The 26,981-nt window shown below is 35.1% G+C and overlaps 3 protein-coding genes across 5 annotated transcripts; 2 read left to right on the forward strand and 1 right to left on the reverse strand.

Moving 5' to 3' along the window:
* Positions 1-258: 258 nt before the first annotated feature.
* LOC124529746 (DNA excision repair protein ERCC-6-like) lies at positions 259-3,411 on the forward strand. The gene has a single exon (XM_047103648.1). The coding sequence runs from the start codon at positions 476-478 to the stop codon at positions 3,389-3,391; it is 2,916 nt and encodes a 971-aa protein (XP_046959604.1). The 5' UTR covers positions 259-475; the 3' UTR covers positions 3,392-3,411.
* A 1,087-nt stretch (positions 3,412-4,498) lies between these two features.
* Positions 4,499-6,923, forward strand: LOC124529925 (dual specificity mitogen-activated protein kinase kinase 6). The gene is made up of 3 exons (XM_047103865.1): positions 4,499-4,829; positions 5,388-5,553; positions 5,779-6,923. The coding sequence occupies exons 1-3, from the start codon at positions 4,762-4,764 to the stop codon at positions 6,553-6,555; spliced, it is 1,011 nt and encodes a 336-aa protein (XP_046959821.1). The 5' UTR covers positions 4,499-4,761; the 3' UTR covers positions 6,556-6,923.
* Positions 6,924-6,963: 40 nt separating this feature from the next.
* LOC124529697 (transmembrane protein 94) lies at positions 6,964-26,834 on the reverse strand. Of its 3 annotated transcripts, none has more exons than XM_047103569.1 (27): positions 26,394-26,834; positions 26,020-26,276; positions 25,609-25,716; positions 25,341-25,489; positions 25,068-25,220; positions 23,886-24,094; positions 23,556-23,775; positions 23,245-23,448; positions 22,219-22,403; positions 21,576-21,699; positions 21,318-21,452; positions 20,910-21,055; positions 20,444-20,589; positions 19,534-19,610; positions 18,578-18,777; positions 16,823-16,921; positions 15,387-15,519; positions 14,672-14,836; positions 13,123-13,251; positions 12,950-13,029; positions 12,449-12,572; positions 10,272-10,394; positions 9,744-9,908; positions 8,723-8,999; positions 8,547-8,640; positions 7,964-8,140; positions 6,964-7,219 (listed from the first exon to the last, which is right to left on the reverse strand). In XM_047103569.1, the coding sequence occupies exons 1-27, from the start codon at positions 26,504-26,506 to the stop codon at positions 7,147-7,149; spliced, it is 4,065 nt and encodes a 1,354-aa protein (XP_046959525.1). In that variant the 5' UTR covers positions 26,507-26,834; the 3' UTR covers positions 6,964-7,146. The 3 variants fall into 3 exon arrangements, with proteins under 3 accessions (XP_046959525.1, XP_046959524.1, XP_046959526.1); XM_047103568.1 differs by having other exon boundaries at positions 16,823-16,933; XM_047103570.1 differs by lacking the exon at positions 16,823-16,921.
* Positions 26,835-26,981: the final 147 nt, after the last annotated feature.

Below are 26,981 nucleotides of genomic sequence, written 5' to 3' on the forward strand. Positions count from 1 at the left end.
GTCATGTCGATTATTTTGTTGTTATTATGTGTTATGTTCATCAATATAACATTTAATTTAATTAAACTTAAAGTGAAAAAGTTAGCTGGTAGTATTTCTTGTATTTTATCATATATTTTTTGACACATCTTGAGAAACAATAAATTAAAATTAAAATTATTATTATTATTGAGTTCTGAAATTTATACGTCATGTTATTTAACAGCATAAAATGTTTATTTTGTTATGACTTATGGTAACTCAGTCCTCTAAGTTATAACTTTTAATTGTATTGTATAGCTAATTGTAATGCCAGGCGATTGAGTCAATTGTCATTGAATTGAATATCAATAAAACTGCTATGTAAATAAAGGAAATGTTAATTTATGTGGCAATAATAATAACAAAGTAGGTTTATAATATTTAACTATTGCACAATAAAATTCTTTATCAATCTATGCGTTCACAATAATTTTAAAGTTAATAATTTTTTAAAATGGTTGATATAATAATAAATAAATATTTAGAAACACAATTGGCATTGGCAAAACAAAAACAGGAGTCAAAACCTGAAGTCGAAGATTTGATATCTCTAAAAAGCAAAAAAGCGGCAGACATCATTTCAAAAAAGCAAAAGCAAAAGAATTTCCAAGGTCACGAAGATGATTGTGAACAACTGGAACAAAAAATATATCCACAGGCAAGTACATCAGTGGTGAAACACTCCGATGAAGACAGTGAATACTTACCATCCTGTGAAGAAGATGAAGATGTAAATATTCTCAGTTCAGCTCCTACTTCTCGCCCAAAGAAAAATATAAAAAAAATTATAGATGATGGTGATATAACTCTTTACAATGAAAGAATAGGGAAATGGAGAAATAGTGTTAAATCATCCATTGCAGGAAAATATAACGGAGTTTATATTTCGGCCGATGTACAATATATTTTAGATGGAAGCAAAGATTATGAAGACACCCATGAACTACAAAATGGTCTCCGAGTCCCAAACTATATTTGGAAGCAACTATACAAATATCAAAGAACCGGAGTTAAATGGCTATGGGAGTTACATCAGGTTCAATCTGGAGGACTACTGGGGGATGAGATGGGTTTAGGTAAAACAGTTCAAATCATTGCTTTTATTGCTGGATTATCCAAAACCGATAGTGGGTCTTGGGGAGGACTCGGTCCCTCAATTATTGTGGCACCAGCTACTGTTATTTATCAGTGGGTGTCTCATTTCCATTACTGGTTGCCACATCTCAGAGTTGCTGTACTGCACCACTCCGGTTCCCATATTGGAAATCATAATAAACTTATTAGAGATATTTATTCTTCACATGGCATATTATTGATTACATATGCAGGAGTGGTCAAATATAATAAAGATTTATTAATGAAAAAATGGCATTATATTATTTTGGATGAGGGGCATAAAATTAGAAATCCTGATACTCAAGTAAGTAAACTAGTTAAAAAATTTGATACTCCTCATAAATTATTGATTACTGGATCACCCATGCAAAATAGTTTGCAAGAATTATGGTCTCTTTTTGATTTTATGAGACCAGGACTACTTGGTACTTATACTGCATTTATGGATCACTTTGCTGTTCCTATAACCCAAGGAGGGTATGCTAATGCTACAGAATACCAAGAAGCAACAGCTTTGGAAATTGCTAAAGCACTGAAGGCACTCATTACACCCTATATGTTAAGAAGAACCAAAGCTGAAGTACAGGAACATATTCATTTACCGGAGAAGAATGAACAAGTCCTCTTCTGTGCTCTAACAAAGGAACAAAAAGATTTGTACATGGGTTATCTTATGACTAGTACAGTACGAAGCATTCTTGACAAAGATTCAAAATATGGAGACCCATTAAGAGCTAGAGTTTTGGTTGCTTTATCAACACTGAGGAAGATATGCAATCACCCTGACTTATATCTTTATGAAGCACAGGAAGAAAATGAGGAAATAGATCAAGAAACATTTGGTCTCTGGAAAAGATCTGGTAAAATGTCTGTTGTACACTCTTTGTTGAAGATTTGGTTGAAACAAGGGCACAGAACATTAATTTTTTCACAATCTAGGGCAATGCTTTGCCTTTTGGAACAGCATTTACAAAATCATGATTTTAAATATTTAAAAATGGATGGTAGTGTTAGTGTAAGTCAGAGACAAAGCTTAATCCAAACTTTTAATGAGAATGGTGAATATTTGGTTTTTCTTGCTACTACAAGAGTGGGTGGTCTTGGGGTGAATTTGACTGGAGCTGACAGAGTTATTATATATGATCCGGATTGGAATCCGGCTACTGATAATCAAGCCAAAGAAAGAGCTTGGAGAATTGGTCAACAAAGGAATGTTACTGTGTATAGGCTGCTTTCTGCTGGAACTATTGAAGAAAAAATATATCAAAGACAGATTTTTAAAAACTTTCTTAGCAATAAAATATTAATAGATCCTAATCAAAAAAATGTTTTAACAACAAGTACTTTGCAAGGCTTGTTTACACTTGAGGATCTGAATTGTGAAGGTGACACTGAAACAGCAGCACTTTTTAAACATACGAAAGTCAGTTTATCTGATAAATTATCAGATAAAGGGAAAAGTAATGTTTCCAAAAGTTTATCATTTTCTAAACGAAAAGTAGAAGCCATGAGAAGAAAAGCTAAAGAAATAAGTAAAAAAATAAAAAGGGATTTATCTATCATATCAGCACAACAAGAAGATCCTCGTGAAAAATATAAAAAAAAACGAGAGTCACTACTTAATCCACCAAAAGTTGTAGAACCAGAAATTAATGTTGTTGATGATAGAGTAACTAGCACACCATTTGAAAACGTTCTTTCGGAATTAGATATAGTAAGCAAACATACAAAAAAGGATTATGAAGAAAATTTGCTTAAAGAAGTTTTAAAAGCTCAAGATCAAGATGAAGCTAAAGAACCCATAGAAGTTGTAAATAAAAATGATGATGAGATAGAACTTCAAAATAAACATGAAAATGAAGTAATAGAGTCAACAAGTAAATCTCAAAACATTAAAGGAACTGTTTCAAATGCAAGAAATGAACAAAATTTAGAGTGTATTGAAGATAATAATGATAAAATGATTAAAAGTAAATCAAGGAAAAGAAGTTATTCATCATCAGACTGCGAAATCGAAAATTTGGTAAAGGTAAAACGCGTTAAGACAAAAAAACAAAAAAAAGAAAAGGATAAGAAATGTAGTGATGATGATTATGTGTTAAATAAACTCTTTGCTAAAGCAACTGTTAAAAATGCTTTACATCATGATGTAGTTGTGGGATTAGCCGAAAAAGAAAAACGACACAAAATCCAAGTAGAAGCAATTAAAACTGCAAAAAAGGCAGTAAGAGCTATAAAATTTTCTACGAAATAAATATTGGCTTAATAATATTATGATGAAGTTTTAATTTTGCCACCTTTATATTCAAAGTAAATTCGTTTCATTATAAAAGTATGATCTTGAAGTTTTTCACTTATCGCACCATGCGTACTTTTAACGAAACTATTTGCCACAACATTGAATAGAGATGCCATTAAATGTGATTTAATTACCAGTAAATTTGTTATTAGATATCCGGCCGATAATAATTGTGTACAACACAACGTTACTGGCCCCAATAGCTACTATTCACACTTCTTACGAAAATATAATATCTATTATATATTTATAATATCATTATTACATTGCATGTAAATTGATTGTGTAAAGACTTATTTTTACGGCCGGCCAAATTCCTGAATTATAGAACTGATCAGTCTTAACGAAAGTTCCCTTACCGCCTATACTCTTACTATATCCACAAAATAAGATAGATTGGCTCTGTTCTTATCTATTAATACCATGCAAAAAGTATACGACGATAAAATAGATAAAAAATAATGAATATTTTATAGATTGTCTTTTGTTATTATACCCATTCGAAGGCAAGACCATAGCTCAATATATACTTACTGTAGCTCGGCTCGCGATGGAACACTCATTATTCAGTAAGAAATTGATGAAAATATGGTCATTCATTAAAATGGTCTTAACATTAAGGTATTTTTTTATTAGGACTTTCCTAATAACTTTATATTATTAAGATCCAATGGTTATCAATTTTGTTTAGTTACTCGTATTGTAAATCGCTTGATACATATGTTAAAGTTCATCTCATTCCTCCAAGAATATCTTCAGGAATTGTTTAAATATATTAAAATCTTAGCAATTGATTTATTTACAAAAAAATAAAACACATACATATAGTTAAATATGTAATACCTTGAAGAAACTGATGGTTTATTTATCTTACAAAATACTACATTTACTATATATACATAATTTTGGAATTCAACTTCATCAAATACTTTTGAAAATCTACAAGCCATGAGAAATTAGACTTTATTACTTAATATAGACTTAATCATCGATATTTTTTCATATTTTTTATCTACTTTTGAATATTTGTTTGGTATTTTTAATTGAAATTTTACTAGCAACATTAATTAAACTGTCAAACAAAAGCACTGAACTACTGAGATTGTGAATACTTTAATAATTTACACTTTTTTGGTGAACGTTGAAAAATATTAAATCTACTGTTAACTATTTTAAAAGCATTTGCTTATTTATTATCACGCTCACACTGGTACAATATGGCATCGAAAAAATAAATTGTAACAATCGTCACTCATCACGACAGCTCTGGGTCTAATTGGGATTTGCAAGTTTGACCAGGTTCTACTAGCGATCTTGGGTTAAAAATGTCCGGCCGAAGAAAACCACCACCCCCAGGGTTCAGTTTTAAACCTCAAGAAGAGCAAGTTAATGTGTTAGTAAAATTATTTTTCTCATCTATTTTGCTTCATATAAATAGTCAATCTCTATTTAAATGGTTTTTAACAATCTTGGCATTGTCATAATTAATATGTTTGTGTACTAAAAGTTAATATTTGCAGTATGCAATAACGCTGTGTTATAGTACAATAATATCACACTTGTGTAACAGGTTATTTTATATATGTACCTAAATTCTTATAAAATCTATTTATATACTTTAGTAGTTCAAACATATTTACTTACCTTCATATTTCATCATAAATTATCAGAATTAAAACTAAAAGATCACCAAGAGATTTTAAGAGTGATATAAATCTTATTAGTCCCTTTATATCAATATATTAATTTTTTTAATTTATTTGCTTAAAATCATGATATTTTCTTTCAAAGTTGTATGGTAAAATTTTTAATCACAAAAAAGTTTCATTATCTGTTCTACAGTGAAGAGTAGGTTTTAATAGGAATCTAAAGCTCCAAAAAAGTTTTCTTAAAATAAAAAATTAAATTAAATTTATAAAGCAACAGAACTCAAATGTCTGTCTTTTTACAGAACTCCTCCAAGGAACCTGGACAAACAAACCACTATCACAGTAGATGATAAAACATTCACTGTCCATGCGGATGACTTGGTCAAGATATGTGATCTTGGCCGTGGAGCGTATGGCATTGTAGAGAAGATGCACCACAAACCCAGTAACACTATAATGGCTGTTAAGGTATCATTTCTCTTTTCACATATATGTTTCAAACATTTAAATGTGTACCTACATATTATTCTTATATAAATGCGTAAATAGACCAGAGGCAAGTTTCTCTACCTCTGGTCTGTGCAAGAAGCAATTTCTTTATACTCTCAACTGTTTTGATTTTACATAAAACTGAATTAAAAATAGAAGACCCATGAAACGAATTATTTAATTGAATTATCTTTTTATTTTTAGAGAATAACAGCATCATTTAACACTCAATCATTGGAGCTTAAGCGTTTGTTGATGGATCTTGATGTTTCAATGAGAGCCAGTGCATGTCCTTATACAGTACATTTCTATGGTGCCATGTTTCGTGAGGGTGATGTATGGATCTGCATGGAAGTTATGGATATGAGCCTTGATAAGTTCTACACTAAGGTACACAAGAATAATAAGACTATAACAGAAAATATTCTTGGCAAAATTGCATTTTCAGTTGTAAGTGCTCTTCATTACCTTTATTCAAAGCTGAGGGTCATACATAGAGATGTAAAACCATCCAATATCTTAATCAATAGAAAAGGAGAGGTGAAGATGTGTGACTTTGGCATTTCAGGATATTTAGTTGACTCGGTAGCAAAGACTATTGATGCAGGATGTAAACCATATATGGCACCAGAACGCATTGACCCAAGTGGCAATCCAGGGCAATATGATATTCGAAGTGATGTATGGTCACTGGGAATATCTATGATTGAACTTGCCACAGGTAAATTTCCCTACAACACATGGGGTACACCATTTGAGCAACTAAAACAAGTTGTTAAAGATGATCCTCCAAGTCTTCCCAGCGGACAATTTACACCTGAGTTTGAAGATATGATTACCAAATGTCTCAAGAAAGACTACAAACAGAGACCTAATTATGATGCTCTGCTGACCCATCCATTCTGTCAAGAGCATAGTCAGAAAGAAACAGATGTGTCTTCCTTCGTCCAAGAAATATTAGATTTACCTGATGATTCCTAGTAATAGGAAAATAATTATTTACTTACCTATAAGTACAAGTGTTTAGCAACTAACAATAGAGTAGACTGTAGAGTTCGTAATTAAAAATCGTTATTACAAACACTTAATTTATGGCAAGATTTAAAGGTTAGTCGTCTGAAAGGATTAGATTGATATTTCGAAGTTTTGACACAAAAGGTTGAAATAGTCCTATTTTTTCTCTTAAATATAGTGCTTAATTGCTAACCTCAAGAGTGGCCTAAATAGTGAGAAACATGGCCTTAACCCATTTGTGACATTTTTGTGACTATTATTATAGCAACATCGAAAGGGCGATACATAATATACATCACAAGATAAAGTAGTCCAAATAAAATATTTGTTTAAAATTATGTTTTTTTTATTGCTATTATTTAATGAAACAAGATGTATGAGAATACCATTTATTAAAAAATTGAATGTCTGTAACAGATACATTGAATAAATTAAGTACAAAATAGTGGGGAGGTACATAAAAAGTACAATATTTCTCTTAAAACTAAACTTCAACCATTGCATTGGCATCGTTAATATTAAATTTACTACATTGTAATTGACTAGATGAGATGATGACTAAAACGGCGAGTTCATCCCCAACTTGGTTCCGAAGTCTAACCGAGCTCTTCTTTGATTTCGCGCGTCAACTCTGCAAAAACAAAGTACGATTTTAAAAGATTGATAACGTATGTTAATATTTCGAGCAACCGTGTGATAATTTGTTTGTTTTTTTGTACGTAATTTGTTAGTACCTTGACACTGTATAATATTATTTATATTTTTATACATCGTTTTATCCGACTGATTATGACTCCCTAAGCAGCACGCGAATGTGTCACAAAACTACATTACCTTTCTGGCAAAGACGAGATGCGTTCTCAGAATACTTTCTGTTGTAAGAATGTACTAATCCCCCCTACCTTAGGACGTTCTTCCAGCTGAGACTTTACACTCAGACTTCAGAGCCTCAGTTTTCGTCTTCCACCCGAAGACGCTTTGATAAATGTTGTCTTAAATTTTCGCGATTACACATTGAAATAAAACTAGCTATAACGGATTTGAATCGCGTATATTAATTTTTTTTAACATCCCGGATAGACTCTACCCGTGACCACGAACGCTGTAAAGTACTCGAAACGTCGGGATGTTAAAAATAATTAATATACGCGATTCAAATCCGTTATAGCTAGTTTTATTTCGACGCTTTGATAAGCTAGCGAGGTGAAAAGTGATACGCAAAACAAAAAAAAAATAGTGTTCCTAATGTTCTCACCGGTAGATTATATATAGGTAGCTAGAGTTATATGAACGATGTAGGGAGTGATATATTAACTTATGACTAGTCGGTTAGTTTCCTGTATGAAAGAGAGAGCGTAAAAGTGCGCAAACTGACTTGAGCTCCTGCCACTTGATGAGCTCGTTGAGCGCGAACACGAGTAGCAGCGACGCGGCGTAGGCGGCCAGCAGCGGCGCGCGCACGCCGTAGCGCAGCGCGCACGCCGCCCACGCCGCGCACGCGCCGTACGAGCCGCTCAGCATCACGGCGCTGAAGCTGCTCTGGACTAGTATCCTGGAATTGTTTTGCGATCGAATATTAACAACGACAGCCTGTAAATTCCCACTGCTGGGCTAAAGGCCTCCTCTCCCTTTGAGGAGAAGGTTTGGAACATATCCCACCACGCAGTTCCAATGCGGGTTGGTGGTATACACATGTGGCAGAATTTCTATGAAATTTGTCACATGCAGGTTTCCTCACGATGTTTTCCTTCACCGCTGAGCACGAGATGAATTATAAAGACAAATTAAGCACATGATTCAGCGGTGCTTGCCTGGGTTTAAACCCCTAATCATCGGTTCATCATCATCAAGATGCACGCGTTCTAACCACTGGGCCATCTCGACTCAATCGAATATTAATATCGAATATATTTAGTAAAGTAATTAACCTTGAAAATAGACATTATAATGCTACTCACAAAAACACTACAGTCACACACCACACCCTATTTGTCCAGAATCTTCCCTGCCAGATGGAAGAATGTCGTTGTATAAAAGACAATGATATCACAACTGAAACAACAATGTTACAATTTAATTAACCATTTATTAAGGAATGGTAATTCATAAAATAAATAAGAAACGTATTACTCACTTAAATGCAAAGTTATCAACGCTAATGTTATGTGCTGCGCTAAATAAAACCCGTCGTAGAAATCATCACCCCACCCGTGCCAGCTCTTTAACGACAAGTCCTGGCTGCTCGAGTAATTCCCGATATTTACAGGATATATCAGCCAACAGGAGGTGGCATTCGTAAACGATGCTATCTGCTCGCAGAAGCTTCGTAATGTAAATCCATATAATACTAGGATAGAAATAGCTGAGGGCAGAAACTTGCACGCGTAACACCAGAATACAAACAGCGCCATCTGTTGACGAAAGTAAATAAAATAATATATTCATCATAGACAAACAACAATCAGATTTTTATGTAAATATATTGAGCGTAATAAAATTAAGTTGTAAATGTTTTTGTGATCGTTCTCATTTGTTGTTTTAATAATAATGTTATTTGTTTATTTAATTATTTATTATTGTATTGTTTTAGGTTGTGGGCTAACTGAGTGTCTACTACTATTGTGCCCTTAAAATTAAATTAAGCTTGCAATCTCGACCGCACCGTTCAATCTCCATCGTGTCTTCTCCATCGCACGTGACATTGGCGAAATAAATCTGTGTCTTCTTGGCACAAATAAAAGCCACATTAAAAAAAAAAGCAACAATCAGTGTAGGTACTGTGCAACTATTTAACTATTAATAATAATTTTATAGTGCTGTTAATTACTTGGCTATTGCAGATAAAAAATGCCGTCTCGACGTCTGACGGTGCAGTATATAATAAAAAAAACAGTACAAATAGTGAGAAATTATGTAGGTTTCCAAAGAGTGAGAGTTTTTAATTCGGGTCGTTAGTTCCTTTTACAATAATAGCGCACGTTAGTCCGGACCCACCCGATCTCATAGGAGACACCCTCAGGATGAACTTTAGTTTTAATTTAGAGCCCCGCGCTCAACCTCAGGGCAGGGGACATTAGTTCTCGCCCGAAAGACGCTGTGAAGGCCAGTAGGGCCAACAGCAATACACAACACACACAAAAAAAAAAAGGACCCACCCGGGCGTTGAAGGCGAGCGCGGGGCGCGTGGCGGCGCGCAGCACGAGCGCGGCGCGCGGCGGCGCGAAGCTCAGCGCGGCCGCCAGCAGCGCGCCCGCCAGCGCGCCGCCCGCCGCGCCGCCCGCGCTCAGCGCGCCCGCGCCGAACACCATCACCGAGCTCAGCTGCGCAAAGCAACACATTCGATTTCACACATACACGACTACGTCCGAGAATTAGCCTATTGCTAAGGATATATACACACACAGAGATATTCGTGTAAGTGATTCGATATCCCTACTTTTAAAGACAGGGCTAAGCTTTACGTAATTCGTCAAAATTCATAACTTTATTAGCTCGACTCGAGATAAGTGATCGTCGAGATCCTCGAGATCTATGGCTTAAAATTAACTACACTAAATACTAACAGTGGAGATTTATTTAAAAAGATTGTAAGTATGTTCTTGAATTTAATACCTAAAAATGGCCAAAATTTTGATTGAATATATTGCCCTCATTATTTTATAAAAAGAAGTCTGAACACTCGCCTGTAACAACGATAGGAAGCACGAACTGCAGATCCAGAACTGCGTGCTGTTCCAAAGACACATGGTGAAGTGTCGCGACATGGTGATCAGTGCGAACAGCGAGACGTCCGCGTCGCGAGACATCTGAGGCAGTAAACGTGGTCACTCATTTGTAAACCAACTTTATTGCTATTACAAAGAAAAAACATCCAGATCACTCATCAAAGATCGCTAAACTAATCCTATTTCAGTAATCTTTCAAACTTTAATAGAATCAGTCGCGACTGCCGAAATAACCTAACAAAAGCGTTAAGATTTAATTCTTTCGATAAAAACAGAAATACATACATGACAAAATGTCGTAAACATTCTATTTTGTATAAAGCTGCTTTTTAGCAATTCATGATATCATCTATATTGAAAGATATAAATAGATGGAAAATTTGACAAAATCGAAAGTTATTTTTAATTTGAATCGAACTTTTTTTTCTGCAGTGCTTGTTGAAAAAAAAATGTTTTTGATGAATTTTGAAAAAGAGTCTTAAGTATAATGGGAAATTAAAATTTAGGCAAGGTACATTGTTTTTTTTTTGATTATAGATGAAATGCACATTTACACATTTACCTATATTTGAAAAAGCAAAAACATAATGACATAACATACATAAACATCATTTCACATGACAAAATGTAATTCGACTGATATACAGGGTTATTGGTAATACGACGTACATACGCTAGGAGGTAATAGGGGTGACTATTTGCAATAATTTTAACCCCCATGAATGTCATTTCCTTTCTGGTCATTTTATTTCGGCTGCTTTGAAATAAATTAATAGTTTTTATACATTTTTGGAAAGCTAAGGAAACGCTTATATTTTTAAAATAATCTGCAGAACAAGTTTCATAATTATTTTTTAGTTTTAGGCAAAACAAATTAAAATAAATCGTTTTCTGACTCCCATTTTTAAATTTGGTCTGATAAATATCGAGTGTTTATTCGTTTTTATAAATCGGAAGAAGAAATTGATTTTTATTGATATTTTTTTCTAAATAAATTTCTGAAGTTGCTTTTTTGAAAAAAAAAAAAAACGTAATAACTCAAAAATGGTTCACTTTTGGATCATGAATATAGGGGATAAAATTATTGCAAATAGTCACCTCTGTCACATCTGTATACAGATTATCGAGACAAAATTGAGCGCAAGATCTAGTTTTTTTTTTCATCTATACTATCTATGCTAATATTATAATAATGCTAAAGTAACTATATTTGTTACGCATTCCCACCTGACCGCAAGACGCAAGCTTGACCGGAAGTAAGGTCATAGGCTACTTTTTATACCTAAACCCCAATTTTAACAACGGAGTGAAACCGCGGCAGAAAACTAGTACTATATATATTTGAAATGTTATGTATTCTAGATAGATATCAATTAAGAGTGACGTCACATTCCCTATAATCGGCGGAGGTACAAGATATACAATCCGTTTATCCAATCTGTTGGTAATATTGAAATAACCGCTTTTAAATTAACTTAACTTTTATTTTTGTTGTTTACACATAGTGTTACACGTAAATTGTTATGTACACATAGCATATATACCAAGAAAAATTATTTTCAATTTTAGAATGTCTGTTTTTTTCGGCTAATCTCTGCAATAGCTGGACTGATTTTAACGGGATTTTCACCAGCAGATAGTTGATGTAATAAGGAGTAGCTTAGGTTACAACAATAACTTTTTCATTAAATTAAACGCGCAGTAGTCGATCACAATTAGTATACATAATCATAATAACCAAATCTGTAGGAATAAATACTAAAAAGGTACAATATAAAATTTCAAAGAACTTTAATAACAGACCATAGATAAAAAAAAAGTAAAATAGATCTATGCTGCATTACGTCACACCATGCACTTTAACGTAGCCCTCACGTATATACTATGTTCAAAGAACTTACGTACCTGGGTGTTGCAGTAGTTGGTGCACGGCTGACTTTGCCATTTGTTTTTCAACTTTAAGGTGAGCGTGCATCAATTTGAACTAATATAAGTATTTTTTTTAGGAAATATTTAATTTCAAGAACTATACCTAAGTAATACCGATATTACATACCACGTTTCGTTTTCGAAATAATAATTGATGTGTAACAAAAACTTAAATTAAATATTATAAAATTAATGTAATGTATTACCGATAGGGAACATGGCACAGAGTTCAGTGACCTCGCCAAATCAATCGGCCCGATGCAGTCTCGCGGCACTTGATACGGCGGCATCTTCTGACATAAAACCGGATACAGCGGCTCAACTGCAATACTGGTAAAAAAATAATATATTTTTTAAAACTAAGGTAAACTAGAGCCGGGATGGCCCAGTGTTTAGAAAGCGTTCATCTTAACCGATGATTGCGGGATCAAATCCAAGCAGGCACCACTGAATATTCATGTGCTTAATTTGTGTTTATAATTCATTTCGTGTTCGGAGGTGAAGGAAAACATCGTGAAGAAATCTGGATGTCTATTTTCATAGAAATTCCGCAACATATGTATTAAACCAACCCGCATTGGAACAGTTTGGTGGAATATATTCCAAACCTTCTCCTCAAGGGGAGGTGGAAGCCTTAGTCCAGCAGTGGGAAATTTACAGGCTGTTGTTGTTGCAAGGTAAACTATATTAATTTATTATCAATTTACCTTGCATCAGCTTGCATGAAAATCTCCATATTTTGGCAGTTGGCTGTCGACCCCATCACGCATACCACCTCGCCGTAATCCTATTAGAGACATACATATTTAAATTAAATTATATCCCACATTTATAACTAGTACGTTTAAAATAGGTAAAAAGACAAGTAATCGAAATATACCTGCATAATCTGAATCATTCGCTGTACGGAGTTAGCCGTGCAGTCTGTGAAAAGCGACACGAGTAGCGGGACGTTGTCCACTTGCTCGATGTGAGGCCGAATGTTTTCAATACCTCGCGGCAGTTTTGCCTGTCGAATGTCACAAGATCTTCGTTAATTATTCATTATTTTGGTTCCGGAATATTCATATAAATGGTTTCAAATATTGAGAATAAAATTGTCATAGGCATAGGCATATGTAAAATAAAAAGCTCATTATAATTTAATACTCATTACAATCCTCAACCTGACTCAGGAACAGAAATAAAACACCTTTTTTATGAGACTACATCACATCCATTACTCTGATCCCAATGTAATTAGCAGTACCACAAACACCCAGACCCAAGGCAACATAGAAAACTAATGGCAATCTACATCGACTTGGCCTCGGCTCGGAATCGAACCCGGGATCTCGGAGTGGCGTACCCATGAAACTGGTGTATACACCACTCGACCACGGAGGTCGAATACAGTGCACTTTAATAATTACCCTTGAAATGAATATATTCCCTTTCCACCCGGCTCTTGCTCTACTATAATACTACTAATACTTATAATACACGCTTTATTTAACATATCGAACTTCCTCTTTTTATTGATAAAAGCAATTTCGTAGTAACAAGTAGTTTAAAAAGATAAGCGTACAGAATATGGTGGGAAGCAATATTGTTTTGTACCACGTTGAGATAATTACTGAAGAGTAGAATAGAACCATCTCATATCAAGCTTTCAGTGCCGTAAGCGCTTCGAATATAGCGTCTAATCTCCCTACCCAACTTCAAATACGTTCCCAATGCCCCACCAACAAATACATTTCCATGAATATTTTAGTGAGACCGGGTTCCGCCAAATCATATTGTAATCTAATATAATTTGTGATAAAACATCTTGTTGTTGACGTAGTATTTACATATGTATAGTAGTTACGATATTAAATCTAAGAATGATTGCATTTCATATACTCAGAGGATATCAAGCAAAGGATAAAGCGTTTGGGTCATTATTATAAAAAATATTCTGGTGGTGGTGGTGGTACCTCAAAGTACAGGGAAACGTACAAGGTATAGTATGACACAAATTAGATGTGACATCGGAAAATGCAATGGAATGAAAATAAAATCGATTACTGCCGATTTACACAACCAATAGAAATAGCTCCCTATCGCACCATTCGACGCTATTGGTCGCTATAGATTCACGCGTCAGAGAAAGCAAGTGCATGTAAATCGACGCATCAAATTGACGAATATATTAGGTCATATGATATTACAAGTTATTGCGTTTATGCAAAGATCATTTTCGCATGAGAAATAAATATTAATATTTGGGATAGCGTACTCAATTCGGATGTGATCGGTTTAACGAATTTTGCCGATGCGACATCTAAGTTGTGTCGTACTATACCTTTTCAAAAATGTTTCTTATCAATTCCAAATTGTTTAAGTAGGAACTAGCGTGACTGCGATCGTTAAGTATGGTAATTACAAATACTCGTCTGAGCACAGACCCGGTTGCTCATGTCGAAGTTAAGCGGCGCGGAGTGGTCGGTGGAGTCGGTGAGGCAGGACAGCGAGCGGCACGCGTCGGGCGGGGACTCGCCGGCCTCCGCGCGCGCGTCCAGCAGCGAGTCCGTGGACGCTTGGCTCGTCGTTATGCTGTCGCGCTGCAGCTGCTGCAAGTTCGCAACGGGCGCAACTTCTTGTTCATTAAGCTTTCAGGTTAACGTCAACAGAGCTGAGATGGCCCAGTGGTTAGAACGCGTGCATCTTAACCGATGGCTGCGGGTTCAAACCCAGGCAAGCACCATTATATATATGTGCTTAATTTGTGTTTATAATTCATCTCAGCACGAGATTTCCTCACGATGTTTCCTTCGAAAACATCGTGAGGAAACCTGCATGTGTCTAATTTCATAGAAATTCTGCCATATGTGCATTCCACCAACCCGCATTGGAACAGCGTGGTGGAATATGTTCCAAACCCTCTCCTTAATGGAAGAGGAGGCCTTATCTCAGCAGTGGGAAATGTACAGGCTGTTATTTTACTTTACATTACTTTACTCAACAGTTACGGGGTAACATTTCGAGCCTGTTATTTGTGATAAGTGCAATATGGTGTAATAAAATTTGTGTTATAAGACAAATGCTATATATAATTGCTTTGCATAGTCGTGTATTAAAATGATTATATTCTATTGGTTCGTCCCAAAACGTCGTTTTTACCTTCAGTCCACTGTGCGTAGTGATCGAATGCCTCGTTTTCTTGACCTCGTTATCGAACTTAACAGTATTGTGCTCAACGTTAATCGCTCCCGGCGCTGACATCGATAGCGCCTTCGACGACGATATGGTGCCGCTGAACATATGCATTAGTAGAAACGTCGATACAATTTAAATAAACCGCTTAATAGTATTTTAATAATGTACTACTTGGAAGTAATTCTCAATGTAAGCACTTCGGCATATGCAAAAAGGTCTGATCATATTAAGAGTTACAACGTGCCAACTGCTAATCTGTGGTGATTCTACTTCGTACCAAAAGCAATTAATTCATGTACGTATATGTGTATATACACACACATGTAGAGATACACTCGCATTATAACTGAGATACTCGTGATTAGTAGTCAGAGATGAATATGATGTTCAGTGTTAAAAATAATTCTTATAATGGTTATAAGTAAAATAAAACTAAGTTATTTTGGATTCATGCATTATCGGGGTTAAAGCGATCTGTTTCTTGTCAAATTATTTATTATTTAGGCTCATAAATGTAAATTAAAATATTAATTTATTATAAGTAAAAAAGCTGAGCGACATTTACCGTCAAAGCAAATTAATAAATATTTTATATATGCCACTTCTATTCATATTATTCGTCGTCAACATTTGGTTTTAGTTGATACAGCTCGTAAATGAAACAAAAAAAATAAGAATAATTTGTTTATAAACATGAAAAAAAGTGACATATTTAAGATAAAGCAACAAAAAACATATGCATTTGATCATCTATAGATTTACTTTAATGATTTTTAATTATTTTATATGTTTATGTTAAAAATACATCACTAATATATTTTTGATAAAATTTACATGCAAATGCATATATTTTGACTCACCCAAATTGACATTTTGTTTTTTTTTTTTTTTTTTTGATAACCGAACTATTGTGCAAAGACAACACCGATAATATAAAAGTTAATTGAATATAAATCGTATTAGTTAGCTTTATGTTAAAGTAATACATTTTAAATTATCCTTATTAGTGAGATGGGTAATGAATGATGTTCTCAAAATTTAATTTTAAGTGTTATCTATTTCAAAAGAATGACACCAAAAATTTAAATAATAATATAGTAAGTATTCTGTATCCCCAAACGATGTGCCAATTCACAAAGAGTATATTGTAGCTCTATCTATCTTCTTTAAATCAAATGAAATTTAATTAAGAATAGGAAAAAAATCCTATATGTAACCCTAACCTAACTTCTTTTAAAATGTTTTAAAAGGATAATATTATTTACAAATACAACCTTACCATCCTATCGTAGTTAAAAGAAAGAGTATCAAGATATTAAAAGTACAGGTCGTTTATAAACAAAATGTCAATCAAAGTAACAAGCAAGCTATTTAGTGAAGCGCGAGAGATATAGACGAACCTAAAAGTAAAGGCGTCGCCCGTATCGGGCCTAGTAAGTTTCGAGGCGGTGTTATGGCGGCCGCGCAGAGTCTGAGACGACAGCGGCGAAACCGGCTTGCTGTCGACAACACTGACTCACTCACTCCAAGCCGGTCGGCATTGTTTTGTTATGACAAACGTTATGATAACACAGACAAATAATCAAATCATACAGAAACATGGAACTATAAAGTCATAGAAACCGTTTTAAAGTTCTCATTATTAGTTCCATGTCACTTTTTGTTATCTGATTTTTTATTAAAATGATAAATATTTCACAAGAATACGATAATTTTAAACAGTTTGCGATTGTACATTCTTCGGAACATATCCTTTCTTAACTATAGTGTCGACGAGAATAGAGAATCCAATTGACAACGAATGACAGCTTAATTGGAACAATTATAAAATGTGCAAATCAAGAGCTTCTTCAAAATGGCACACACAGATATTTAAAATAAACTTTTTTTTCATCTATGGGTAAGAAGCTTGCAAATTTTCTATAAAAGGACAAACTTTTCAGGGGTTGATACATCTATTGTAGAAAACAAAAAATAGACCATGCAGAAGATCAATAGAAGGGATTACAGAACGACGCTTTCTGAAAATACTTTTTTTACATATTTTTTTTTATTATGTCATGTAAGTTTTGTGAACAAGAGACCCAAAAACAAATGCCGTAACAGATGATATGGAAATGCAGCAGTGAGTATTTTTTACAATGACATTATTCTTACAGACTATAAAAAAAAAAAAGATTACAACATGAAAAACATCTTATTTACCATTTTTTTTTATTAAAGCAAATGATCTATTAACACATTTCTCATTAGAAAATAAATTATTACAACATTCAGAAAACTAAGAAGGTTAATAAGAAAAAAAAATCATAATTCAAAATAATAAGCTAGTCAGTATATGTGTCGTGTTATATGAAAATGGCGGGTGTACCTGTTACCGAATTATTTGTCTATCGCCTCTATTAAATGTGTTAGTGCCAATTTTGTAAGGATTATCCAAATTTCCAATTGCTGCTTTTACGACCTGCAAACTTGCACTATTCTTTGTAATTTTATCTTATGCCTATGTAATAAAAATTAAATATGTTTACAATGCTATTTTAACTGCAATTGAGGTTTAGTTACTTTTGCAAAAAAAATGCGTTAATTCCGATAAAATCATTTAAAATCCTAATATATTATTATTGAAACATTTTAATACTGGTAACATCGATGAATTGGAACTCGTTCAAATCTTTCAACCCTGAATGCGACATTAAATATGTTAATTGTCTTCAGAGCTCATTTTTTAATTTAAACATATATGTATGTTAAGTTTGAAGATGACCTTACAACTAACAATACGAGTAGGGTCGGCTCCAAAAAGACATATACAATCTTGGAGACGAAAATCATCACTTCAAAATAATAATCCGAACCTCAAAAATTTGTAGTATTTGTAGACAACCATTAACTGAAAAGCATTAAAATCTACGTAATTTTGTCAGATGTCTTTTTTGTGATATGTCTTTTCAGAGAAAAAGGTTTTTGGAAAATACACTTTAAAAAATTAGTCGCGATTGTACAGTCTTCGGAACATATTTCCTTATTTAACTATAGAGTCGAGGAGAATAGAGAATCCAATTGAAAACGAATGACAGCTTAATTGGAACAATTATAAAATGTGCAAATCATGGTCGGGTTTGTACCTCGGGCACTACATCTGCCGAGCTCACCTGTGGTGGTGATCGCTCATGAGCGATATGTGGCAGTTCCAGCCGGACTCGAGGCCCATCTTCTCGCTGAAGACGCGCGAACGCAGCTCGTTCTCCTTGCTGAAGTGCACGAAGCGGATGCAGGCGCGCTCCAGCCGCTCGATCAGCTCCACCATGTCGCTCTGCGCCTGGTACTGCATCGTCACCATGCCTATGAACACCTGCGGCGTCGCCGTCGTTAGTGCGCCTACTGACTTAAGCATGTCGGGACAATCGAGGGACATATAAAGAGTATGTTTACTGACTTTAGCAAGTCGGGATAATTGATGGACATATAAAGAGTATGTTTACTGACTTAAGCATGTCGGGATAATCGAGGGACATATAAAGTATTTGTTTTTCGTTCGTGAGTATATTACAACAGCCTGTAAATTTTCCGTTGCTGGGCTAAGTCCTTCCTTCCCTTTGAGGAGAACGTTCGGTACATATTCCAACACGCTGTTCCTATACGGTTTGGTAGAATACACATGTGGCAGAATTTCTATGAAATAAGACACAGGTTTCGTCAAGATTCCTTCAGAGCACGAGATGTATTATAAAAACAAATTAAGCACACGAGTATTCAGTGTTTGCCTATGTTTTGAACTCGTTAAGATACACGCGTTCTAACCACCATCTCGACTCCTACTAACTTAAACAACAAAAAAATAAATGTAAATCGTACTTTGATAAAACAAAGATCCCTTCTAGAATGCGTCGCTTAGATCTTTTAAAATACCAAACGGATTTCATACAAATACTGCCACATGTATATTCCACCAACCGCATTGGAACAATGTGTAGAATATGTTCCGAACCTTATCCTCAAAGGTAGAGGAGGCCTTAACCCAGCAATGAGAAATTTACAGGCTGTTGTTGTTTGAGTTATGAATATATGTTTATCTTCAGTTATTTAATATACAAAATTTCCAATTCACCTGATTACATTGCATGTCGAAATATCCATCGGCGTCGTTGACGTCATCGTCCGTGACCTCGTTAAATAGCAACGAATCTGAGGAGTTCACATGGTCGTTGATCATTATAATGGCATTCCGATTGACATTATTTACGTATATCCAACTAAATAATGTCAATCGGTATGTATTCCGATCGAAAAAGGAGTAAAGGTAACTTTAGATTTTCATATACATATAATTGATTATTAACTTTGGTATATTATGTACTACAAACAACTCTTGTTAATTATATATTTAGTTACTACTTTAATACAACTCTTATTCCATTGCATAAAAAAATATTCTTAATCTAGAATATCACCGATTATTCGAGGTTATGATCAATTGTTTTTTATTACTATTTGATATCGCGTCGATTCAATCTCAAGCTTGTTCATTTGTCCTTACTCTTTTTGCGGTTGGAATAGGCTTAAAGGTAATACTATATTTTTTATATATCGACTGCAATGCGTTATATTGATCAAAATTTGATTTCGATTGCAAATGTGAAGGTTCAATATAAGGGATTTCATGGAGCTTCCTTACCGGTAACCATCGGATATCCGAAATAAAATCCTATCCGAAACTGTAACCAACTCTGATAATTTTTTTCTATGATAATAACTAATGCCAAACAATAGCCTGTATATAAATTAAAATTGGTACCCGGTAATTATTTATTTTACCATGTCAATTATTTGTTACTAAAACAATCCGAAGCAATCGGATAATCCGAAATAATACATTTTATTCACATATCCGTATTTAGACCGAGTTAAGAAAATGGACATCTATAACACCCCTGCTCCAAATATAACGACTATTTATAAAAAAAAAAAAAAAACATACTGGGCTTGTAAGCGGTCGCGTAAACAGCAAAGATAGATACCGGTGGAGTGGAAGTGCAGCGCGGCGGCGTCGGGCCAGTGCGGCGCGTGCGCGCGCTGCGCCGCGTGCGCGTACAGCGCGCGGCTGTCGGCCGGCAGCTCCAGGTACTGCCGCGCCAGCGCGCCCGCCACGCCGCGCGTCAGCGGCCTGCGCACGCTGCCTTTTTACGACCTCCGTAGTCGAGTGGTGTGTACACCGGTTTTCATGGGTACGCCACTCTGAGGTCCCGGGTTCGATTCCCGGCCGAGTCGATGTAGATTACCATTAGTTTTCTATGTTGTCTCGGGTCTGGGTGTTTGTGGTACCGTCGTTACTTCTGATTTCCATAACACAAGTGCTTCAGCTACTTACATTGGAATGAGAGTAATGTATGTGATGTTGTCTCAAATAAAAATAAATAAATATTTAGTGCGCGCACACCCGCGCCACGCCCCACAACCCCCAACACCTCCCCACACGACACTCACTTGTACGCGAAGGCCGTGCAGTACGCCGTTAGCGAGTTCCGCTGGTAGAAGTCGATGATCTTCTTGCGGTCGGACGGCGAGATCGGCGTCAGGTCGCGCCCGTTCCAGTAGTCCACGCACGAGTCCAGGATTATGTCAGCCGTTCCCTGGACGTTTCATACACCACATATGTGATACGTCGTTTATACATTTATGTCGTTAAAAACAATTTGGGATTTTGAAATATTATTACTGAATGCGAAAAAAAGGGTAATCGCAGCTTTCACATAAATTATTTAACATCATTAATGGCGCATTCGCGATGTAAGGAATGGTTAACATTTCTTATAGCGCCAATATCAATGGATGACCACTGACCATCAGGAGGCGCACATACTCATTCCATACGGATTATAATAAAAAACATACCTGTGTGAGCATCTGTAGTTGGTTTGATTGATCCTTCACGACGACGGCCAACATATGCGGCAGAGGAACCTTCACACGCGTGCTCAGGTGGAGCGACCGAACGAAGCGCGTCTCTCGCCGAATTGTATCTGCTTGCTGAAACGAGATAAAGAAATAATCAATTCAAATTGTATGTACTGATATTACGAAATTATATTTATAAATGTGAATTTTAATGTAAATTGAATTGAGAAGGGTTTATTATTAAGCTTTACTTACAAGATGTCGAAAAACAGCCAAGCATTCCTGTACGTTATAAGACTCGGCGACCGCGTCCGTGAAACCGATCTGCTTGGCTAACTCGCACAGGCAGCGTCTGTTGGTCACGGGGACGAGGTCCTCACTGAAACGAAAATCATTTCTAGAATAGCTTATTACTTTTATTGCGGCCATTGTTTTAAATAATTATTGAACCTATTATTTTAGTTGTGTTAGAACCAAAAATTTGGTACTCCACTTAAACGATTGAATTGTGCTTTAAGGCCTTCCCCAAATATAGAGAAGGTCGAACAATGTTATGAATCGAGATGACCCAATGGTTAGAACGCGTGCATCTTAACCGATGAATGCGGGTTCAAGCCCAGGCAAGCACCGCCGATTCATGTGCTTAATTTGTCTCTATAATTCATCTCGTGCTCAGCGGTGAAGGAAAACGTCGTGAGGAAACCTGCATGTGACAAATTTCATAGAAATTCTGCCACATGTGTATTCCACCAACCCGCATTGGAACAGCGTGGGATATGTTCCAAAAACCTTCTCCTCAAAAGGGAGAGGAGGCCTTTAGCCCAGCAGTGGGAATTTGCAGGCTGTTGTTGTTGTTGTTGTTGATTAATGTAGGGTAGCAAAGAGCGGCGCGCCGGACCTGTGGTGCGCCTCGCAGGTGAGGTGCGCGCAGAAGTGCGCGTAGGTGTGTCGCGGCGCGCGCGCGCACGTGTTGAGCAGCGCGGCCAGGCCCAGCGGCTTGAGGCGCGCCAGGTGCGTGCGCCAGCGCTGCTCGTCGAACTCCACGCGGAACGGCGCGTTCTGGTCGTGCGTCAGGTCCAGCACCTGGCACCGTCAGTGCAGTAGGGACATTTCATTTAGGGTACAATGGGGACATTTCATTTAGGGTACAATGGGGACATTTCATTTAGGGTACAATGGGGACATTTCGTTTAGGGTACAATGGGGACATTTCGTTTAGGGTACAATGGGGACATTTCGTTTAGGGTACAATGGGGACATTTCATTTAGGGTACAATGGGGACATTTCGTTTAGGGTACAATGGGGACATTTCGTTTAGGGTACAATGGGGACATTTCGTTTAGGGTACAATGGGGACATTTCGTTTCACGCTTGGTAATATTGAAATGAAGTAGAAGGAAAAAAATGTATATTTTTAAACTAAAATATTTTTTAAACGTGAAGGTCGTCGAAATGGGCTCAAAACTGAATTTTTTACACATGAATTGAGTACATGTAAAAATATTCAATGAGTTCGGTACCTTTTGAATATTTCGACATGTATAGTAGGACACAAATTAGATGTAGCATCGGAAAATGCAATGAAATGAAAATAAAATCCGATTACTGCCGATTTACACAACCAATAGAAATAGCTCCCTATCGCGCCATTCGACGCTATTCGTCGCTCTAGATTCACGCGTCACAGAAAGCAAATGTATGTAAATCCACGCGTCAAATTGACGAATATATTAGGTCATATGACATTACAAGTTATTACGTTTGGGCAAAGATCATGTTCGGATGAGAAATAAATATTGATAATTTGGGATGGCGTACTCAATTCGGATGTGATCGGTTTTATGAGTTTTGCCGATGCGACATCTAAGTTGTGTCGTACTATATTCAATTCATGTGTAAAAGATAAAATAACGTATACCGTACTTCGACAATTGTGGATGGTTCAGGGTTCTGTTTCATATCACCATCTTGGTCTAAATTCGTCTGGCTCTGGTGCCCCATGGACCCGTTGAGGCTCGTCTTGCTCGAGTTTTGGGACAAGGGACTCGAGTTCCTTAAGAAGAATACTTTTTCTGCTGTTGGATTAGGCCATGAAAGTATACCTTTCTTATCCACACAACACAGAGCCTGAAAAAAAAATTTCTTTACAAATATTCATAACTAAACTTACTAGTAAGTTATATTTTTGTCAATTATTATATTTTGTTCAAATTCTACATACTAAATCAACTAACCGACAATGAGCCCAAAACATGAACAATATTGGCAGTTCTAGTCACCATATCTTCTCTTCCAATAAGAATGTTCCAGAAAGTCTTCCCTAAAGTTCTCAATGCCTGCGGTTTGAGATTAGACTCACTGAGTGCTTTTATTAAGGGATCACTGGCATCTTCTGATATCGAGCAGGACTTCGGACGAGTATATTTCTGTCCTGTCTCTGATAATAGTTTAAATCTAAAAAAAATAATTATGGGTCACATTAAATTTTTAGATCTCTTTTCTAAAAATAAAAATATATAAAAGATAAAAATTAAGCTCAAACTATTGATATATACTCTTCTCACCTAGCCAATCCATAGCAGTTGAGTGTGACCCAAGCAATGGGGAAAACAATTTGTAATAATGGCAGTGAAGCGGCAATGATCTGCAGAAAGTACACTTCAGTCCAGTGCGTCACTCCTGGCAAGTGGTATAGGTAGCGTATCAGACTAGTCACCACCATCAACAATATTACAAGTGGTAATACTATGCCTTCCAAAATTTTAACTGTACACTGTAAAAGAAAAATGAGATCTCTAAATGTTTCAAGTGTGATGTTTTAGCGGCAAACATGATTTGGCGAAGACCCGCTGGATTAGTAAGAATTACGCATATACTGATACATATTTTTATTATATATTATTTAGTATAAATTATGTATATAGTATTTAAAAAAAACAATGTCAGTGTGGGTCACGTCTCCCAAGAAGACAAATGAAATTCAGCGAATATCTGTTTAGTATAAAATATAAAACGCCATTTTTAAAAAAATAGAATGTAAAAAAAGGCACGGGCATCTGCGAGCCTGTGGATGTTGTAAAAAAAAAATAAAAAAAATCTGGCGAATTATAGCGCAGAGCGAAGTCATGCACGTTTCATACGCACAAATGGAACGCGTACACATCTGTCAGTTTTAGGACTGGTCCGTTCAGTTAATTTTCGATTTGTTTTACGTTTGCTCTTAGCAATATCAGTTGTTTAGCAGTAATAAATCCTATGCACTGCGCTTAGCCAGGGGTGTGGTGCGTCTATGGGCCCATATTAACTTTTTTAGTTTTCTACAGAAGACATTAATCTTTCAAATGTTCTTAATCACAACTTATTTACTTCATTTAATTATTAAGACATTTATCATAAATATAAAAATATATATTATTTTTAAATCCCATACTCAGTTTATAAAAATAGCCAACACTGTATTTATTAACAATTCAAAATATATATATATATCCATAATCAACTATTTAAGTGACAGCTCTTTAAACCAGGAATTTGTTTTTACTTTTCTTGAAGTTCTGTTATAATGTTTAACCCACTCTTCGACAAAAGAGACTTTCTTGGATTAAATATGATATTATATTATATAATGTTAAAAGAAATTTTATAAGTAAAATAAGTTGAGAGCCCATGTTTTCGAGAATGGTAAACAAGCGTGTGGAATTTTTATGAAGTGAAAATAACAATTATAGGCAAAAGTTTAGACTTACCAAATACCTCTGCTTTTCAAAAACTGTTACCGGCCTAGTGGAAGCTTGTTCCAGGGCTAATTTTAGGTTTTTCAAAAAGGGTGTTTCGCACATCTTGTAGGCTTTGTTGAGATGTGGTGCACGCACTCGAGGCATACTGAAATGATCTTTTGCCTGACAAGCATGCAAATTGTTTGTATATTAAATTATTCATCTTTGATCAATATAAATTGTTGGAGTAGTTCAAAAAAGATAGTAACAATATTCAATTTATACACAAAAATATTTATGTACCTGAGATCCTGATAAAAAAATTTGTCCAAAAAAAAGTTCTGGGTCATCAGGTTCTAGGCCTCTGCAGTGGCCTGGAGCCTCCTGTCCTGGTCTGAGAACAACTACATCACCTTCCACTAGTAAAGCCCAGGGTAGATTTACAATAACACCTGTAATACAAAACAATAATCCCTAATAACAAGGTTTTTAAACATGTATGTTTTCCTTAATAACTTTTTTTAAATTATTTAGTAATACAATTAATCAACAAAGAGATCTATATACATACCATCTCTGTAAGTCCACTGTAGTATAACACATGGAGAAAATGGAGCACATAAGTGTGGATAATGATTCTCCTTCCATAGGCACTTTTCAATTGTTTCATCAAGAGTTTCTATGTAAAAAAAGGGATGAATAGACACCATTGACATGTGTAAGCAAATACAAATATTTTATTATGATACATGATAAAAACATCAAAGAGGTCTTGTACTGCTAAACTAGGACACCCCATTTCTTAGTGGCCAGCAACTTCCCAACCATTGCTTACATGTGTTAGATTTAAAAAATTTACATTTTATGTTTAAATATCTTAATAAAACATACAGAAAATGAAAAATAGAGTGCAAAAATATGTCTGCAGCTTTTGGTTTATCAAAATCAAAGGTAAAATAAGTTAGAAATTATTTACACATACCTAATACTTTCTTAACTCGATGAGGTATTTCGTTGTTGTATATGTATTCTTCATTAAAAGCTACTAAGAAATTAATAGCAAGTAAAATAAATAAAAATAATGCTTCCCATAACAAGTACCCTTGGGCCAATAAAGTTTCACCAAATAGATATGTCAATATTAGGCAAATTATATTAATTATTGTGACAGTATATGCGATTCCTGATAATAAAACTTTCTCGGATGAAAATGATATAATTTTACGAACAATTCCAAATCTGAAATGAAAGATTTTAAATTTATTATATGCATATGCAGCTCAAAAAGATTTGCGAAATATAAGCCGTTAACATAATGAACAACTATTGTTTACTATGTATAATGCAAATAAATACCCCATGCGATTTCTCTGTTTATGTTCTTCAATAACGGTTCGAATGTCATCGCGTAGTTTTATAAGAGCCGTTTTAGTTGAGTATCCCAGATTTTGTTTGCTCTTTTCATCCATTATATTTATAAATAAAATATATACATAATTACTCAAAATTACTAGTCTACATGGAAAACAATTGGAATTATGTAAAATCTTAAAATAGTGAAACAAAGCTTTCAACTTTTTCAAAAGTGCGTTCCAAATATTTGGTTTACTTTTATCAACTCTCTCGTAACTAATATTTCCATCATAATATCAATATAATGTTAACAAATACAGAACTATTTTTTACATTTCAATATTAAGTAAAACAGTTATTACTAATTTAATTAATTATTAAGAACAAAAAATAGTAATTTTAACAATATGTAAAAATTTGTAGTCCTGTGTTGATGTTTCGAACGTTTCGTGATTAAAATGACATTTTGACACTGTCAAGGTATCAATTTTCGTCCAGAAAAGTAACATTACTTTACTTGCTTTGAGCAATTTTTATTTTCTACATGTTTATGAACTTAATATAATTATTTAATTACTATCTTTATATAAT

This window comes from Vanessa cardui, chromosome 5 (genome assembly GCF_905220365.1).
Source record: "Vanessa cardui chromosome 5, ilVanCard2.1, whole genome shotgun sequence".
NCBI lineage: Eukaryota > Metazoa > Arthropoda > Insecta > Lepidoptera > Nymphalidae > Vanessa > Vanessa cardui.

Bases quoted from the DNA above. Each gene is read 5' to 3' on its own strand.
- LOC124529697 (XM_047103568.1), bottom strand. From the start codon at position 26,506: ATGGATGAAAAGAGCAAACAAAATCTGGGATACTCAACTAAAACGGCT. The intron at 22,404-23,244 runs GTACGGTATACG...TGACGGTGCCAG, and splicing joins AACCATCCACAATTGTCGAA to GTGCTGGACCTGACGCACGA. The intron at 21,056-21,317 runs GTATGTTTTTTA...TGAAACGTCCAG, and splicing joins AACTACAGATGCTCACACAG to GGAACGGCTGACATAATCCT.
- LOC124529925 (XM_047103865.1), top strand. From the start codon at position 4,762: ATGTCCGGCCGAAGAAAACCACCACCCCCAGGGTTCAGTTTTAAACCT. The intron at 4,830-5,387 runs GTTAGTAAAATT...GTCTTTTTACAG, and splicing joins CAAGAAGAGCAAGTTAATGT to AACTCCTCCAAGGAACCTGG. The intron at 5,554-5,778 runs GTATCATTTCTC...TTTTATTTTTAG, and splicing joins ACACTATAATGGCTGTTAAG to AGAATAACAGCATCATTTAA.
- LOC124529746 (XM_047103648.1), top strand. From the start codon at position 476: ATGGTTGATATAATAATAAATAAATATTTAGAAACACAATTGGCATTG.